Source organism: Diplotaxodon limnothrissa, linkage group LG15, assembly GCF_057381915.1.
Source record: "Diplotaxodon limnothrissa isolate DT_005_m linkage group LG15, D_limnothrissa_male_GT1.1, whole genome shotgun sequence".
Lineage (NCBI taxonomy): Eukaryota > Metazoa > Chordata > Actinopteri > Cichliformes > Cichlidae > Diplotaxodon > Diplotaxodon limnothrissa.
The window spans coordinates 29,997,551-30,017,441 of record NC_140610.1 but is presented as its reverse complement, the minus strand read 5'-3'; the positions used below and the strand labels follow the sequence as shown (position 1 = coordinate 30,017,441).

The following is a 19,891-nucleotide window of genomic DNA, read 5'->3' as shown; positions in this document are numbered from 1 at the left end:
AATCGCCAGGGGTTCCACAACGTGAGGAGAGTTCTCAATATAATCCACGAATGTGAAGAGTCACCTGATACTGCAATACTATCACTCGACGCGGAGAAGGCGTTCGATCGAGTTGAATGGCCCTGTCTAATTGAGGTGCTTAAGCTTTTTGGATTTGGTGATCACTTCTGCCGATGGATTGAAATTTTACTTGCTGATTCGGTTGCAATGGTATCTACCAATAATCTCATCTCTAGTCCTTTTGAGCCATCTCGAGGCACCAGGCAAGGGTCTCCGATTTCACCTGTGCTTTTTGTACTAGCCATGGAACCTTTAGCGATAGCAATTAGATCACATCCCTTGATCCATGGTATTAAAATTGGGGAGATGCTACACAAAATTGAAATGTACGCTGACGATACTGTTGTGTTTCTATCACACCTTGCAGAATCAATACCATCTCTCCTGAAGCTATTTGATCAATTTAGCAGTTTCTCTGGGTTCAAAGTGAACGAAGAAAAATCATCCATTATGTTTTTAAATATGAACGAGAGGTTGAAACCAGTTGTATCCCACCCATTTGTGAATGCCGCAGAGGGATTTAAATATTTAGGCATCAGAGTAACCCCAACGATAAGCAATCTTAGTTCAGCCAATTATGAGCCCTTGGTGGAAGGGTTGTCGGATGAGATCACTAGATTAATATCATTGCCTCTTTCTTTACTGGGAAGAATAAACATAGTAAAGATGACTATATTACCTAAATTCCTATATATCTTTCAGTCAATTCTGCTGGCCCCTCCTCCTTCTTTTTTTTCCAAGACCAGCAAACTTCTTTCTAATTTCATCTGGAACAATAGGAAGCCAAGACTCAGACTCTCCCTCTTGTATTTACCATATGATAGGGGAGGACTACAGTTTCCAAATTTAAAATGGTACTATTGGGCTGCTCAGCTGAGGACCACTATGTTTTGGTTTTCAAACGATATTTCCCTTCCCTGGTTAGCAACTGAAAGAATGTCCTCAAAGGGTCTGTCGTTAAATAGCTATTTATACTCAGCACCCTTTAAAACTTTAAAGAAAATTACTACTAATCCCTTTGTAAAAAACACTGTTGTTGTTTGGCATGAAGTACAAAAAATGTTGAATGACTCTCCTGGGTTGTCCTGTTTCTCCCCAATTTGGGGTAATGAACTCTTTGCCCCGGCTAAGAATGACATGGGCTTTAAAGCTTGGCTGAACAAGGGCATTGCGAAACTACAGGACGTATATGAGGAATATTCTCTAATGTCATTCAGTGAATTAAGGGCAAAGTTTGATTTACCGCAGAAACACTTTTTTAAGTATCTGCAACTTAGAAGTTTTATTCTGGCACACTTAAACAATTCAGTGCACCAACCCCCACTCTCCATCCTAGAAACTCATGTTACAAAAAACTGTTTTGGTAAAAGACTGGTGTCCCAGTTTTATAGCCTTTTAGTTGAAAACCATAAGGATAACTCTGATAGTAAAAGACGGGAGTGGATTAGTGACTTACAAGAAGATATTTCATATACTGAATGGGGTAAAATATGTTCAAAAACACACACTCAAACCATTAACACTCGTTTGAGAATGATACAATTTAATTGGATAATGCGAACATACATATCCCCTGTACAATTAAATAAATTTGATCCTAATATAATTGATCTATGCTATAAGTGTAATAGGCATCAGGGTACACTATATCACTGCCTGTGGAAATGTGAAGAGATCCAAAAATTTTGGAGCTCTGTGTTAAAATATATCTCTCAGATCACAACTTCTCCTGTACCGCTTTGCCCTAAGTTATGCATTTTAGGCTTGTATCCAGATGACTGTACTCTGTCTTGTGAGGAAAGAAAAATGGTCGATCTTTGTTTGCTACAGGCCAAACGCTGTATCGCCTTATGCTGGAAGAATGTTGGTTGCCCCTCTTTTAACCACTGGTTAAATAACTTAACATCGAGTTTAGCTCTTGAGAAACTGAACTATATTGTTAGAAAGAAGGCTTCTGAATTGTACAACATCTGGAAGATATTTTTGGATCTACTGAGGAGTGGGGATGTGGGGGGGGGGGGGGGGGGGGGGTGTGAGTGAATAAGACAACTAGATAATGAATAATGTCTGACTTGCTGTTGGGAATATACTGTGCAATCTATATTATGATATTTTTTTTAAATTATATTTATTTGTATGGTTTCTGTCTTAATTTATTTAACTATGCATTTATGCATTTCTTTGGAATCTTTTAGGATTAACACTTCAATTATCGTTATTACTATTATTATTATTATTATTATTATTATTATTATTATTATTACTGTTGTTATTATTATTATTTTAATGACTGCCATACGTTCATTTTATGTTGGTGTTGATACTGTTGAAAAAACAAAAACAAATAAACATACGTTTAAAAAAAAAAAAATTGTTCCTCTTGGCTCTATCGTGGCCATTTTTGGCCAATTGAAACCCATTATAACCACCTTTTTTTGATTCCTTGTTATTGACAGAACTATATCATGCGATTTAGGTAAAATTGCTTTCATTCTAAACTCAACACATGAAAATTGTAGTTTTTCATGTTCTTTACCAAATTTACCCATTTTTGGCCAAACAAGCAATTTCATGTAATATTCCTAGTTTCTAGTAGCGGCTTACCACACTCCAATGGACCAAAATAATGAAACAATTTTGATATAGGGGCGATCGTGGCTCAAGAGTTCGTCTTGTAATCAGAAGGTTGCCAGGTCGAGCCCTGGCTCGGACAGTCTTGGTCGTTGTGTCCTTGGGCAAGATACTTCACCTACCGCCTACTGGTGATGACCAGAGGGGCCGATATGGCAGCCTCGCTTCTGTGGCTACAGCTGTAGCTTGCCTCCACCAGTGTGTGAATGTGAGAGTGAATGAATAGTGGAATTGTAAAGCGCTTTGAGGGTCTCGAAAAGCGCTATATAAATGCAATCCATTACTACTATTATTATTATTACATAGGTTTGATCTTAAGGATCTAATAGTTTGTGTTTGTGTATGGCATTGCAGCACAAACATGTATTTGCAAGATAGACTGAAATAAATAATGACACATCAAATATTACATAGGCTGCAGTGAATTTCTGTCGATGCAGGCTATTGAGCTTTGAGGTTCCCAGTCAAACTTAGCTTTGAAGCACATGCTAAAAGCACTTTTACCCTACTACTGCTGTAAGTAAGCCTAACAGCTTCCAGATAATTTATTCAGGCAATATGGCAATAAAGTCATCACTGCTTCAAGCACTGTCTATATGATCTGGTCAGAGAGCAAGGACAGCAAGCAGTCCTCTGCCCTTGAAGAAAAGACACCTGCCCAAGATGAAGAAACTTCCTCTCCAGAAGATGAGGGGACAATCTCCAAAGAAGCTGACTGCGTCACCACTGATGAAGAGTACTAGCCAGTGCCTGAATCCTCTTCTTTGGGGGAGGATTGGGGTTGGGGGGCATGGAGGTGGAGGCCGAGCAGCTGATGGAAAACAACATAGGAGCATTTTCTGAGACCAAGGAGCAGGCAACTAAGTGGATCCCTCATGAAAGGAAAACCATGTGGGTCCCACTACTGAAGAGAGACTGCTCTACAATCCAGTACCCACTGGTATCAAACCAGGGCTCACCCTGTATGGAGATCCCTGCATTAGCAGTCTGAGATCTACTTTCGACATTTTTATAACAAAGGAGATCTGTGCACCCTTACAAACCTGCACGGGAGGTGAAGGTGTGAGGATTGGAGGATTATAGATGAAGTGGAGATGTGAGCCAACAACAGGATAAAGCAATACATAGCATGTTGGATGACAACACTGGAAGTATCAGGAAGTAAAAAAATGGCATGAGATCAGACTCCAGCTGATGGAGGAGCTCCGAGGACAACATCTTTCCTTCGGTCACCTTGGCAGAGGAACCCCTCACATGAAAACTGGCACAGGGGAAACAACCCAGAGCTCCCTCCCCAGCTCCTCCAGTTGCAACAGAGGAAGATTTTGTTGTCTGTCTTTGGCTTCACCTAAACCACCACGCCGATATCCCACATGCCAAAACAACGGAGGAATGTGCTTCTTTTGACAGCAACTCACAGGGAACCAGCAGTCAGTGATGGGGAATAGAGGACGCCTGGAAGCAAGAAACAATCCTGCACTACAATAGGCACAAATACAGCTTGGATAACTTAGAGAGGAGTTGTTGAAGGCAAACTAACTGATGGCTGCTGGCTCTTTTCTCCAATCTCCTGGATGTCTTGAGATACGATGCCTTTGTCCCGCCCGCCGGAAACAACTTCACTGAAGTGGGGGAGTCCTCTACAACCTACAAATGAAGAGTGATCCTGGAAGAGCTGGGGCACATGCTGGTGACCTCAACAACTGCAAGACACCCTTGTCCCTGATTCTCAGCCACTTCTGCCATTGATCTCAAGATACAGTAGTCTGAACCACAGTGTGGGTGGCGCACCTCCAGGATTGGAACAGCAGCCCTTTGCACCGGGTGTAGAAAGTGTGCCTACAAAAACCACTCTACTGTGGTTAGCAAATCTTTCTGCTAATGAGGATGCACACAGAAGCACACACACTGTAATATAAAATTTGATCATTTTTGTGGTCATTTCAGTGGTTATTTGGTCATTAAATGGCCTTTCTGGCCACTAACACACCATGTGTGATTTTCTTTTTGGCCATTCACCCCCCCCCCCCCCCAAAAATAAAATAAAGTAAAAATAAATCATTGTTACTGTTATTGGTGCCTGCAATGATGATTAAAAAAAAAATTAGGTTTCATCTTTCATATTCTAAAAAATGTTAACTTTATTGCTATTTTCCCCCAAAAGCGTAGTAATAATACATAATCTGTAGGGGTGCAACGATACCCAAAATTCACGGTTTGGTTCGATACTTTGGTGTCACGGTTCGATATTTTTTCGATACAAAAAAAATGTTCATGCCTTTTTAATTTGTCATTTATTAAAATTATAAATATATATTTTAACTCAAAAGTACAGTTTTTAAATTTAACCCTAACCCTTGTGCGTGTTTTTTATTTTGACAGCGAATGCGCACCTGCGGACCACTTATGTGCAGCCCTGGTTATTTAGCTCGTCATATTGCAGCCACAGAAATTCTTTTGTCCATGAAACCATAAAGCTGCACTTTCTTTTTGCCTTATAGTCTGATTTGTCATAACTTCTCCGTTTTGTGGTAAGCTTTTCTTTGGCTGTCACCCTGACCTGTCTTATTTCGCTCAGCAGAACTAAAATATATATCTGTCTGTGAAGGTCATCGTAGTCAAATATATATCCTGCTGCTTTTACACACGCACTCACATAAGCTCAGCGATTCTCTGCACGATCAACCTCTCACATGTTTAAGCTTGCTGCCGGAGATTTCACTTGTCATGTTTGCATAGTAAGCTACCGATTAATAAGACGATGTCAGAGGAATTGGTGCACAAATTATCATCACTCACAGATCAGTGCTGTCGCTCTCTATACACAGTTCGCGCGATTGCAAAGTGAAAGCAAAAAAACAAGCGCAAATTCAAACGCGATTTCAATATGTCACATATTGATAATGGCTCACCGATGCCAATGACATAATTACCCAGCTACATTTCTGAAAGAATGCAAAAGCATTGACATATATTTTTCCTTCCTACAATAGCCCGACGGGCAGGGCAGAGATAGATTTTGGTAGCCCGACTGAAAATATCGCTAGCCCCGGGACGTCGGGCTAGCGATATTGTGAGCCCTGTATCTGATTGATCATCACTCATCACTCATCTTTGGAAAAGAGAGTTTATTACAGTGAAATGTCTCTTTCCAAAATAAAAGCTATACTATCCGCTTCTTCTGGGCTATATTCTCAGCAGCATATTAAACACATAAGGAGAATCATGTGCTAACAGCTGTCTAAATGACTCGGCTAAAGTTAGTAGCATGCTTGCTTGTTTTTTTTCTGCTTCCACTTGTCTTTGCACTAGGATGATGTCGGCGTAAATGTGCAGTCATATTCGTTGTGTTCCCACTAGTGCTTTCAGGTTAATCTCGTTGAAATGACCTTAACGCCACAACACGGCAAATCTCCGTTAACGAGCTACCGCCGATTGCCCCGTGCATGGGGCTAGACGGCCAACACGTTAACGAGCTAACTGCGCTAACACACTAGCTCCCACCCATGTAATTGAGCATTGCATGGCACATCCAACATACTGTTTTACTTTAGTCCATGACTCGCTTACCTTCAGGGTCATACGTCACATGAAAACCAAAATAATTCTAAACGCCAGATCTGAATGAGGGTGGGGAAGGTCCATGTTGCAAGGAGAGCTTAACTTCTGTCTCGCTAGCTTGCCCTGCGCTCTTCCTTCTGACGATGCTGTCTGTGTTGAGCGCTCAGTGAATCTGCGTTCGACTACTCCGCCTAGGCTGCATTGTCGAGCCTAGGCGGAGTAGTCGAACGCTCAGATAAAATAAATTAAAAATTTTGTATTGTTCGATACATATGCGTACCGAACCGAAAGCACTGTATCGAACGGTTCAATATCGATACGAATATCGTTGCACCCCTAATAATCTGGTATTCAAAGGGTATAATTTCTGATTTTGAATTATATTTTGGTTTTCATGAGTAGGAATTTAAAAAACCAAGTCAATGAAAGTAGAATTTTATAGCATTTTGTAAACATAAACAGGGGGTGGCCCTTTTTGGCCACGAACAAGCTGAGGGGGAGATTTTTTGTTTGTCTGTCACTGCACAAAAAAAACAAAGATACATAAAACTCATTGATACTTTTAATTATTGCTATGTATCTAACCTCCATCATGGTTAGATAATAAATCAATTTGCATGTATTATTTAAAAAAAAAAAAAGGGACTTTATGCTTTTATCCCTATGTAAATCATTACAATTATGTGATTTAACTGGTATTTAAAGGGTTAAAATTCTGAATTTGAATGAAATTTTAGTCTGGATGAGCAGCACTGATACTAATTTAAAAAAATCAAGTCAATGAAAGTAGAAAAATGTTTTAATATATATATATTTTATAGCATTTTGTAAATGTAAACGAGGGGTGGCCATTTTTGGCCACGAACAAGCTGAGAGGGAGTTTTTTTGTTTTTCTGTCACTGCACAAAAACAAAGATGCATAAAAGTCATACTATACTACTGTTAATTATTGCTACACATCTAACCTCCATTGTGGTTAGAAAATAAATCAGATGGCATGTATTATTTGGAAAAAAATTGGGGTTTCATGATTTTTTCCATTTATGACTTCCTAGGATTATGTGATTGAACTGGTATTTAAAGGATTAAAATTCTGAATTTGAATGAAATTAATTAATATATATGAATTTTATAGCATTTTGTAAACGTAAACAAGGGGTGGCCATTTTTTGGCCACGAACAAGCTGAGAGGAAGTTTTTATGTTTTGGCTCTCCCTGCACAAAAATAACAATGCATTATAATCAATGTTATATCAATGATCGTATGGGTCGATCCCACACAAACTGGTTGAGCATGCTTTACACTTCCACCATGTCCCCAGCAAGATCAAGGACCTGATCCTGAACTATTACGCCAATTTCAGGCTTAGGGTCCCTTCTAGGACAGTTACTTCAGACTGGCACCGACTCGGGAAAGTTATAATAACAGGCTGTACCATCTCAGTTACGCTCTTTGCCCTGGCAATGAACATGGTGCGGAGGTGGAGTGCAGAGGGCCGTTGACAAGGTCAGGTGTTCGTCAGCCCCCTATCAGAGCCTATATAGATGACCTCACCATTACGACATCATCAGTTCCCTGGTGTAGGTGGATCTTGCAAGGTCTTGAGAGACTCATCTCATGGGCAAGGATGAGTTTTAAACCTTCTAAATCAAGATCGATGGTAGTGAAGAAGGGCAAGGTGACGGACATGTTCCGGTTCTCAATTTCAGGAACCATTATTCCATCCATAACGGAACAACCAGTTAAGAGCTTGGGGAAACTCTCTGACTCCAGCCTGAAAGACTCTACTGCTATTCAGAAGGCAAATGAGGAGCTGGGAGTGTGGCTCATTAAGGTGGATAAGTCCGGCCTGCCTGGAAGATTTAAAGCCTGGATCTACCAGCATTCCATCCTGCCCCGAATCCTGTGGCCCTTGCTTGTCTATACAGTTCCAATAACTACTGTGGAATCCCTTGAAAGAAAGATCAGTGGCTTTCTTCGTAAGTGGCTGGGACTTCCCCGCAGTCTCACCAGCGCTGCCTTGTATGGGGCAAGCAACAGCGTGCAGTTACCCTTCAGTGGTCTCACAGAAGAGTTCAAGGTGGCTTGCACACGAGAAGCCCTACAGTACAGAGATTCTAAAGACTGCAAGGTGGCATCAGCAGGTATTGAGGTAAGGACAGGAAGAAAGTGGAAGGCTGAGAAGGCAGTTGAGGTGGCGGAGTCACGCCTAAGGCAGAAAACACTGATGGGGGTCTTAGCAACAGGGGGAGCAGGCTTGGGGTACTTCCCAAAGGCCCAGGTCAGCAGGGCACAGGGAAAGGAGAGACACCAGCTACTCCAGGAAGAGGTCCGAGCAGGTGTGGAGGAGGAGCGAGTAAGTAGAGCTGTAGGCCTTAAGCGGCAGGGAGCATGGACAAGGTGGGAGAGCACCTTGCAGCGCAAGGTCACCTGGGCAAACCTCATGCAGGCAGACTTCCACCGGATCCGATTCCTAGTGCAGGCAGTATACGACACTCTGCCAAGCCCAGCAAACCTCCATCTGTGGGGAAAGAGCGAGACACCTGCCTGTCCCCTGTGCTCTGGAAGAGGGACCCTAGGACACCTCCTTAGCAGCTGCCCAAGGGCCCTGGCCGATGGTCGGTATCGTTGGCGGCACGACCAGGTGCTCAGAGTAGTTGCTGAAAAGATTGTCTCAGCAATCAGCACCAGCAAGCATCTTCAGGCTCCAAGGAAGGCAATCTCTTTTATTAAGGCTGGAGAGAAACCCCAGGTGCGCCCACATTTGACAACTGGCCTCCTCAATACAGCCTCTGATTGGCAGCTACAGGCTTACCTGGGTAAACAACTAAAGTTCCCTCAGAACATTGCAAAAACATCACTCCGGCCAGACATGATAATTATTTCTGAGGCCTCAAAACAGCTGATCATGCTGGAACTTACAGTGCCCTGGGAAGAACGGATTGAGGAGGCCAATGAAAGGAAACGAGGAAAGTACCAGGAACTAGTGCAGGAGTGCAGGGGAAGGGGCTAGAAGACTTTCTATGAGCCCATAGAAGTGGGTTGTAGGGGCTTTGCAGGACGATCACTCTGCAAAGTCCTAGGCCGACTGGGCGTGGCGGGGGCAGCCAAGAAGAGGGCCATCCAGGCTGTGAGTGAAGCGGCAGAGAAAGCCACAAGGTGGCTGTGGATCAAGAGGGCTGATCCGTTGGTAGCTACTGGTACGCAAGTCGGGGCCTGATCACCCCCGGCTGGGTCGCCTGGGCGAGGGTGTATAATATTGTGAGACCCGAAACACCTGATGACCCTAGGATACATCACTGAAGATGCGTACCAGTGCATCCAGGAGATGTGTCTTTATAGGCCATTTTTTGGCCACGAACAAGCTGAGAGGAAGTTTTTATGTTTTGGCTCTCCCTGCACAAAAATAACAATGCATTATAATCAATGTTGATGTGAATCAATTACATGCCCCAGACTCCACTATTAATAATACAAGAAATTCCAGTAGTACTGTAATTATATAAAATTGTGAAATTTGAGGTTGTTTTACAGCTAGTGCAGTGGACAAACAAACTGGTGTTTAAAGGGTTAAAAATGTAAAAAGTAATAACTATTTTATATTTATGAAAAGAACTGAAGTTAGTTAAAAGCTTTATGCAGAAAAAATGGTAAAAAAAAACAAAACAAAAAAAAGAAAACAAACCCAAAAAACCCCCCCAAAAAATAAAAATTACAGACCTAATCTGTTGGTGGCCACTTTTGGCCACGAAACAAGCTGAAAGGGTATTGATTTTGAACAAACCCAGAGGGTTAAAATCCCTCAAAAAAACAACACAACTTGGAAAAGAAAAGAAAAAATAAACAAGCATTGGACTTAGAGTAACTAAACTAAAACTGTGGTTAAGCACATACCTATGAAAAGACTAGATACAACTAGAAAAATTTGCATTTCCTGCGAAAATGCTGTGTAGATGCCTTAACGCTGAAGATTTCTGCTGAAAAAAGCTGAAAAAGTTGAAAAAAAGTTGCCCTGAGCAGGATTCGAACATGGCCCTTCTGGTCTCAAGGCGGCTACTCATCTCACTGAGCCAAACTCATTCTCACAAAGAAGAGGTGGAGAGACTGACAATTCTGCTGAAATGAGCGGAAGCTGCTGAGAATTGTGCTGATAAGAGGTGAAAAGGCTGAAAATTTTTCAGAAGAGGTGAATAAGCAGAATTTGGGCAGAAAAGAGGTGAAAATTCTGAAAATTCTGCTGAAAAGAGTTCAATCAGCAGAATTTCTGCTGAAAAGAGGTGAATGAGCAGAATTTCTGCTGAAAAGTTTTTTTTCTGAAAACAGCAGAAAAAACTGAAAATTCTGCTGAAAAGAATTCAATCAGCAGAATTTCTGCTGAAAAGAGGTGAATGAGCAGAATTTCTGCTGAAGAGTTTTTTTCTGAAAACAGCAGAAAAAACTGAAAATTCTGCTGAAAAGAATTCAATCAGCAGAATTTCTGCTGAAAACAGTTGAATGAGCAGAATTCTGCTGAAAAGCGTTGAATGAGCAGAATTCTGCTGAAAAGAGGGTTTTGCTGAAAACAGTTGAAAAAGCTTGGATTTGTGCTGAAAAGTGGTGAAAAAACTGAAAATTCTGCTGAAAAGGGTTGAAAAAGCTGAAATTTGTGTTGAAAAGAGTTAAAAAAGTTTTACTGTTAACTGAAAGAAATTTTGCCATAAGCGGGATTTGAACCCAGGCCTCCCAGTCTGAGAACGGATGCTCATCTCACTGAGTTAAAACACAGGTCAACCCGGCAAGGAAAATCAGTGAGGCCACTGATAATATGGCAGAAATGGGCAAAAAATATTGCAAAAATTCAATATCTCAAAAAGTATAGAAGTTATGAGCACCAAAAGTCATAGCACTCATTAGCAGAAAGAGCAGAATTTTTTCAAGTTTGAACTGAGAAAATCGGCTGAAAACTGAGGGAGTAGTTAACGTCCAAAAAACGTACGGAAGCAACTAGCAGAATAATAAAGATAAAGAATAAAGAGAAACAGGAACTCAATAGTGTGGATGCCTTTGAGGGCATCCACACAATTACATCCTAGTAAATTACATTTGGTGTCAATATGCTGCTCAGTATCGACATAAAGCACTGTAAATTAAACCGAATTGTCTTTTTTTTTAAACCCAAAGCTGCAGTGGAGTTTATCAGTGGTGGTCAAATGATGAACAGATACTTACTTGAAGCTGGGTGAGGAAGCAAGAGGCTTCTCAGGTCTCTTTGGTGGGATCATTCCTGGTCGGCCTTTCCCTGGAGGAGGGACCGGCTTCTTGGGCGGGACTAAGGGCGCAGCTGGTTTAGGTTTAAGATCTGGTATGGGTTTGTCAACTGGTGAGAAAGAAGGGGTCAGGTAGATGTTAGAAACAGGAAATATGAACCAAAAAGAAAGGAAATGGACAGAGAAAAAAACAAGAGGGGAAAAAAGATCATTTACTGGCTGAATGAACTATTTTACCATCATGTTATGCTGCCTATTCTACAATTACACACTGTAACTGAGAGTAACTGATTGAAATTCAAGCCTCGTTCTTCTGGGAAGCAGGACAAAATGGTGTACAGCAGTTCATCAGCTGATTCTGTTTGCCCTCAGCTGAACTTTAACATGCTGATGACAGAAACTTTAAACTGCCCAACTATGGGCATTTCTGCCCATAGTTGGGCATGTGCCATCAGAAAGTGAATCTGAATAAGTTCAATTTGAATTTGAATTGCTCAGATTGAATCTGAATTGTAACTTGAATAAATGCTTTTGAAAACTGAATTTGAATTAGTCTAATTTGAAATTGAATTTATGGTTTGAAAATGATCATCACTAAATTGAAATTGAATTTTATATTTTGAAAATGAATTGATTTGCTTTGAAACTACATTTTATCCTTTAAAAATTCAGCTCTCGAATAATTTCAGTTTCACTTCTCACCATTCAGTTTCAGTTCTACAATTCAATTTCAGTTCCAAAATTCAGTTTTTTGGAACTTACATCCGGTTCAAGCGCAGATTAATAGAACTATGTTTTACTAGCGGACCGAAAGTGTTACTGACGGGAATCTACAGCGTCTTGAGCTGAATTAAGACTTCAGAAGTCATTCGTCATGTCGAATGACCAGCGGATAAACTCTCAGGTTGGTAATAAATGTACTACATGTATAAGAACAAGCGTCATGTTAACAAATGATAGCCGTACAGTAACTGTTATGCTTATTGTAGCTGCTAGCTAAAAACGCTAATTTAGCGTAGTTTGCCCTGAATTCAGCTTTGACAAACAAATATGATCGACTGTTTCTAGTAGATTTCCAAAGTTGTCATCTTGGACCCTCTCAGAGTACCCCCTCTGTATGCTTGCAGAGACCCCTACAGTAGGGAAACATGCAAAACGGTGCCCAAACCTTTGTATTTTAGCTTTATCCATGTCTTACACAGCATCCCAACTCTTTAGCTAACTTAATAACTTTAGCTAAAGTGAATAGTTAGTCTAATTCATTAGTGCAGCATTGCTGGATCACCTCTGTTTGAAATGATATAATGTGATATACAACTATCACTGAAACAGCAAACTTTGTAAATAAGCAAACAACACTTCTCATTCTTTAAACGTTTGGCCAAAGCTGTAGATTACACTATCAGTGCTTGTTCACGCTTGACAATAATAACATTTCTAAATTTACTTTGTGCATTTACAGGTAAACAATATCTAATATTTTATCTAAATGACTGCTTTGTCTTTGAAAAGGGTGAAGAGCCTGAGGCCGGTGACAGTCCAGTTCTACTCTAAGTACATTCTTACGGTGGCTCACAGGACAAGGCCACATTCCTGTCCTGCCAGAAGAGAAGAGAAACTTCAGAGTCTTCATGCAGTTCAACCACACCTGTCATATTCCGTATGACAGGGGTCTCAAACTCCAGTCCTCAACGGTCAAAGTGTCATGCAACTTTTCCATGCATGTGATGACTAAGGCCTTCCATTATGGTGTTTGTCATCACATGTCACAGACATCTGGATGATCATTTGGAATAAACAAAAAACTAACAACTTGTTACTTCATCTTTTATCCTTATTATTATTATTATTATTATTATTGTTCTTATTTTACACTTTTCATTGTTAGGCATTAGGTTTATTTGTAGTAGTCCTTTCCAACGTCTTTCCCTCTTCCATGTTACTGTGTCAGCTTGCCAGCATCTATTTGGGTTTGGAAGTGGAACAGAAAGTAAGGAAATCCAAAGTGCCATTAAAACCAGGAGAGGTTCTTATATTTCAGAAGAAGGGATTAATTTTAAAAAAATGACCTCAATGCCATATTTTATTTAGGAACCCTAGAGAGCACTTTGCAAAATAACACATTCTTATAATTTCACCCTCAGATAAGATAAGATAAGATAAGATAAGATAACCTTTATTAGTCCCACACGTGGGAAATTTGTTTTGTCACAGCAGGAAGTGGACAGTGCAAAAGTTATGAGGCAAAAATTAGAATACAATAAGAATAAATACAGTACACAACTGTACAGAATAGAATAAAATAAAATACTATATACAGTAGAATAAAATAAAATAAATATACAATAAGATAAAAATAGAATACAAATACAAATACTATATACAACTGAGTAAAAATACAACGATGACAGAAAGGATTATTGCACTTAGTATTATTGCATATGTATGGATGTGTGTGCTTGATCAGTTAAAGTCTTTATTATGGAGTCTGACAGCAGTGGGGAGGAAAGACCTGCGAAATCTCTCCGTCCCACACCATGGGTGCCGCAGTCTCCCACTGAAGGAGCTGCTCAGTGCTGTCACAGTCTGCTGCATGGGGTGGGAGATGTTGTCCATCAGGGATGACAGCTTAGCCGCCGTTCTCCTGTCACTCACCACCTCCACTGGGTCCAGAGGGCATCCTAGAACAGAGCTGGCCCTTCGGATCACCCTGTTCAGTCTCTTCCTGTCCCCAGCAGAGATGCTGCCGCCCCAGCAGACCACGCCATAAAAGATAGCAGAAGCCACAACAGAGTCATAGAATTTCTTCAGGAGTGGGCCCTCCACTCCAAACGACCTGAGTCTCCGCAGCAGGTACAGCCTGCTCTGCCCTTTCCTGTAGAGGGCGTCTGAGTTATGAGTCCAGTCCAGTCTATTGTTCAGATGAACACCAAGATGAGCCAAGCTACAACTGTCAGGGAAGGTGATGTAGGTACAGAGCATATGAGAGTGGTTAAGTTAATGTCTCTTGTCTAGATGAAGGCACAAGAGGGATCAATGGCAAGGCGTAGAGATTCAGTATCTTCAGTCTTCAGTGGACACTCCATTTCTGGCACAAAACACCTGTAAAAGATGGTCGATTTAGGAGGTGACCCGACAACTTCAGCCTGTCAAACATAGTAATGGAGCAGTATGCTTTAAAAAAAAAAAAAAAAAAAAAAAAACAAAAAAAAAACCCAATTAAGCATGCACTCAGTACCCTAAGAATTATTATGGTAGTTAAACACAGTGATAGTTGTATATCACATTATATCATTTCAAACAGAGGTGATCCAGTAATGCTGCACTAATGAATTAGACTAACTATTCACTTTAGCTAAAGTTATTAAGTTAGCTAAAGAGTTGGGATGCTGTGTAAGACATAAATAAAGCTAAAATACAAAGGTTTGGGCACCGTTTTGCATGTTTCCCTACTGTAGGGGTCTCTGCAAGCATACAGAGGGGGTACTCTGAGAGGGTCCAAGATGACAACTTTGGAATTCTACTAGAAACAGTCGATCATATTTGTTTGTCAAAGCTGAATTCAGGGCAAACTACGCTAAATTAGCGTTTTTAGCTAGCAGCTACAATAAGCATAACAGCTACTGTACGGCTATCATTTGTTAACATGACGCTTGTTCTTATACATGTAATACATTTATTACCAACCTGAGAGTTTATCCGCTGGTCATTCGACATGACGAATGACTTCTGAAGTCTTAATTCAGCTCAAGACGCTGTAGATTCCCGTCAGTAACACTTTTGGTCCGCTAGTAAAACATAGTTCTATTAATCTGCGCTTGAACCGGATGTAAGTTCCAAAAAACTGAATTTTGGAACTGAAATTGAATTGTAGAACTGAAACTGAATGGTGAGAAGTGAAACTGAAATTATTCGAGAGCTGAATTTTTAAAGGATAAAATGTAGTTTCAAAGCAAATCAATTCATTTTCAAAATATAAAATTCAATTTCAATTTAGTGATGATCATTTTCAAACCATAAATTCAACTTCAAATTAGACTAATTCAAATTCAGTTTTCAAAAGCATTTATTCAAGTTACAATTCAGATTCAATCTGAGCAATTCAAATTCAAATTGAACTTATTCAAATTCAGTTTCTGATGGCACAGATTTCTGCCCATACCCAACACCCTAACATGGGAAGCACAAGATAGACCAGACTAGATTACATACACAGATAGATAACAGATAGAAAGATGGGCAAATAATGTAATACACATAGCACGACATGTGTCCTGATCTGTCGTTATTGCTTTCCACAGATCTGTTGTCATACTGATTAGAAAACAGTGATGTGATTGTGTGTCATGTTACCTACCTATTAACCAGGAAAAGCATTTATTGCGTGAGCAATCATCTGTGACAATGCAACATAATTGAAAGTATCAGCTGTATTGTCAAGCGGCAATGTTTTCTGGAAGACCAATTAGCTTTACTTCCACAACAGCTACTGTGATTCATTCTTTTCCTGTTTGTCTGCTGGTTCCTTTACTATGAACATAAATAACCCTGTGTGATTCTTAGATTTTTCCTTTACCTCCCATGAAGGACCTCCTAGGACACAAATGGAGAGAAGAAAACAAAAAGAAACAAATACGAAGAAGCACTAGGATGAAAGACAATAATGTCGAGGGAAAAAGAGATTAGTGTTACAACTTGTGTGTGTGTGTGTGTGTGTGTGTGTGTGTGTGTGTGTGTGTGTGTGGGGGGGGGGGGGGGGGGGGGGGGATTTGAGACATAGAAAGTAACCTAGAGTGAGCAGACACATACTTTGTGAAGTGAAGATTTGAGGAAGAAATTTAAATATGCAGAAGTTTGAAAAAAATGACAGCAGGAGGTACTGCTGATCCTGCTGACCCCCTTATATCATTGTTGCTGTTATTCAGTCACACACTGATAAAAATCGTATAAATACTTCTAGCACACATGAAGCTGAAACTTCAGTCGGCATCATTTTACCGCTTGTACTGCAGATAAAGCCCTTCAAGTCTATATAAACAGAATTGCATAACAATTCATTAATTATTAACTTTTGGTATCACTTGTCTTTGACGTCTACCTCCTGAGAGGCATGCTACAAAGCCAAAGAAGCCTTACCATGTTGAACTGATGATGTACTATGGACCTTAGAGGCTATTTTTCCCTTTATTATGGAAAGGATCCAGTGATCATCTACCACTATTGTCCTCTACTATTCCACTCTTTATTTAGAGAATGTACCAACATGCCTGAGGCCAAATGAGCTAATATGTGTATCCAGACATTTCCAGATCCAACTGCATTTGCTTTGGGGTTTTTATTACAGATTTTGGAATCTCTACACAATCACAATGAAGATTATCTTCTATCCATAAAGCTTTAATCCTGAACACCGAATTAATTACATCTAAAATGATTACATAAGACAGACACCAACTCAGCAGTACGGGCAGCTTCTAGCAGGGACGCACACACACACACACACACACACACACACACACGCACGCACACACACACACACACACACACACACACCCCTTGCATTCGGCTCAGCAAGAGAAACTGCGTTGACAGCACTAGAGCTTGCTTCAACATGTGCTGTGATTATACCATAAAAATAAACTGACCTCAGGTGTACAGCAGCCACCACACAAGTAAACTCATTAAATGCATCCATCTCCCCCACAAGTTGTGAAGCTGGCTAATTTTTTACTATAAACGTATTTAAGTTTGAAAATCTTATAAACCTTACCTGAATATTATTTAAAAGAGACATTAAACCGAGAAAGTGTTGTTTTGTTGTTGGTTTTTTTTAGCCTGTGGGACAGTTTTCCACCTACATACACATCCTAATGAATCTGGACCCATATTGGGTTTTTTTTGTGTATGGCAGTTTTTATTTATATTAAATGCAAATCACTGCTTTCTGTTTATCTTCAAATAGTGCAAGTGTTTTAGCCTTTTCTAGAAGCAGTACTTTTTGGAAGGGAAAACAAAAACAAAAAGAACCAGTGTATTTTGAAACCTAATTTCCATCGATGAAGGAAAAACATTCAAATGAACAAAAAAGTAAGCGAAACGTAGAAGGGAGACACAATATAGAAGACCCCACTAAGTCAGAGAACAAAGGCTTTGAAGAAAGTGAAGACTCGAGACAAAAACAGCAACAACAAAACAGACGAAGGAACCACAAGAGGCGCTTCAGGTAGACACAAACTCAGACTTTTGTCTTTTAGAATTTTCCATAAAAGCCATCAGAATATGAATCAATGTCTTCTAAACTTTTGAACACTAAAGTTAAACCTGTGGTTAAAGCTTTTATTGACTGTGTTCCAGTCTACCCAACATTTTCAGCAAAGTGAAGTGAGCTAGAAGGAGCTGGTGACAGTGAGGTGCTGTCTCAGGCATACCTAGTAACATTAGCTTCTTACTTCATAAATCCTCTGTTAACTTGTGTTTTCTTCAATTTAAACCAAGCAGAGAGGAAGGCTGCTTATCCAACAGTATGCTGAGTAAAATGCCATGTGGCAGAAGTAGGATGGATTTATGCACCGAGTGAAAAGGCCATAACAGGAAAGTAATATCGGATGGAGATCTGTGTTCAGTGCCAAATTTGGAGGGAAATGTCCAAAAAAAAAAAAAAAGTATTTTGATATGTGGAGCAAAGCTGTGAGCAATGTGGAGAAATGGGAACATAAAGAAGGATGCGAGCAAAGACGGAGTGCAACCGTACCTCTGTCCTCTGGCCTGACCAGATGAGGCTTCTTGTCAGCACTCGGGATCTCCGGCTTAAGAGCTGAAAAACGAAACATGGTCCGCACAAGAGTCACCTCGTCTGTCTGACGCGACTGACTTGAGACTCACACAACAGATAGGAAGACACTTTCTCAAGTAAACACAACAAAGCACTGACACAAATACACTATCCTCTACCAGACACTTCCAGGCGGGTATGAAATTAGCACAGAATTGCCAGATGACTATTACACTGTGTATGTATTGGTGGGTGCACACCAGTGTGGTTTGGTTATGTTTAACATCTACACATTAAGAAAAAAAAAATCTCTACACTGACAGGAACTCATGCGCGCGCGCACACACACACACACACACACACACGTGCAGTCCTAGCAGGATATGAATGCAAACCCTGTGGTAAAAAAAATTATGCAAATGTGCATTTTGCAAACTGTAGATGTTGCTGCTGATACCAGGGACTGCTGTCTCTATACCCAAACTCAGTCACCACACAGCCTTCTACTTGAAGTAGAAGTAGATCACACACTTTGGGCTTTGATGAATGTTTCCTCAATCAGTTAAACGTAAACAAAGAGTACATGGCAGAGGAGCCAATCCTTTTTGGATTTTAATCTACTTTCTACCATGTGTATATATACTTCTTTTTTTTATGAGTTGCTACAGTTACAGGATCCCAGCATGTACACAGGTGCACTCAATGGGACATGATGATGGAAATATCCTGAGTACACAGCTGTTTCTTTTGCGTCCTTGATGATATTTCAGCAATGAAACAGCACAGACGCTGGCTATAAAGAAGGATTGAAACCAAAAAATTAACAGATTATTCTAACAATAATCTATATATTTTTTCCAAACAGTAATATTAATGCACTTCATATTTTTGAGGCGGTGTAGAATAAATGTAAACACCTACTAATTCTACTTAAGAAATGAGCTGCTCAATAGCAAGACATTTAAAGTAAGAAGCCCGTTTTCACACTTCCCACTGACTTGAGAGCAGATAATAAGACAAAGAGGTTAAACTGCTCCTTACCCGTGCTTTTAGATGGTGGAGGCGGTTTCTTCGGTTTCTGACAGGAAGACAAAAGTAGAGAGTTAATAAATGTTAGTGTGAGGATGACACAACAAAGTGATTAACTTTATTTAAAAAAAAAAAAAGCAAAAAAAAAAAAAAGCAGGAGTTAAGGAGAAAGGTACAAATTCGGTTTGGTCTAAACAAAGATTAAATTTGTTGCACTAGATTCAGTCCTGCAGTGAAATGTTGTGATTGTCTTCTTATATTAGGAGAGCAACACAGGCAGTTTAAATATTTTGTCATTTTACAGCACAGCCCTCTTCGATTACAACTCAATATATTAATTCAATGAAGATTAACCACGAGTCTGACTGTCTAACATGATTAACGCCAACACAAGTCAATATATAAGACCTACATTTTAAAGGCCTTACAATGCTGGTTTCAACCATTATTAACAGACGTACACAAAGTATTTCACTAATTAAAAAAAAATAAAATAAAAAAAAATGACGAGGTTCCATCTGCTATGAAACGGGGTGAAATAGGGTGGGAGGAGAGGCAAAGTACAGCGAGTGTCACCCGAAACCAACCCGG

The 19,891-nt window shown here is 40.1% G+C and overlaps 1 protein-coding gene across 1 annotated transcript in view; it reads right to left on the bottom strand.

Annotated features, from left to right (window-relative positions):
* The window catches only part of cd2ap (CD2-associated protein), a 111,453-nt gene that overhangs the window by 30,222 nt on the left and 61,340 nt on the right, over window positions 1-19,891 (bottom strand). Inside the window, exons 11-13 of the mRNA XM_085372761.1 lie at window positions 19,313-19,349; window positions 18,251-18,313; window positions 11,462-11,609 (exon numbers count right to left, since the gene is read on the bottom strand). Coding sequence (XP_085228887.1) covers window positions 11,462-11,609; window positions 18,251-18,313; window positions 19,313-19,349 — 248 coding nt within the window. The remainder of the gene's footprint in view (window positions 1-11,461; window positions 11,610-18,250; window positions 18,314-19,312; window positions 19,350-19,891) is intronic.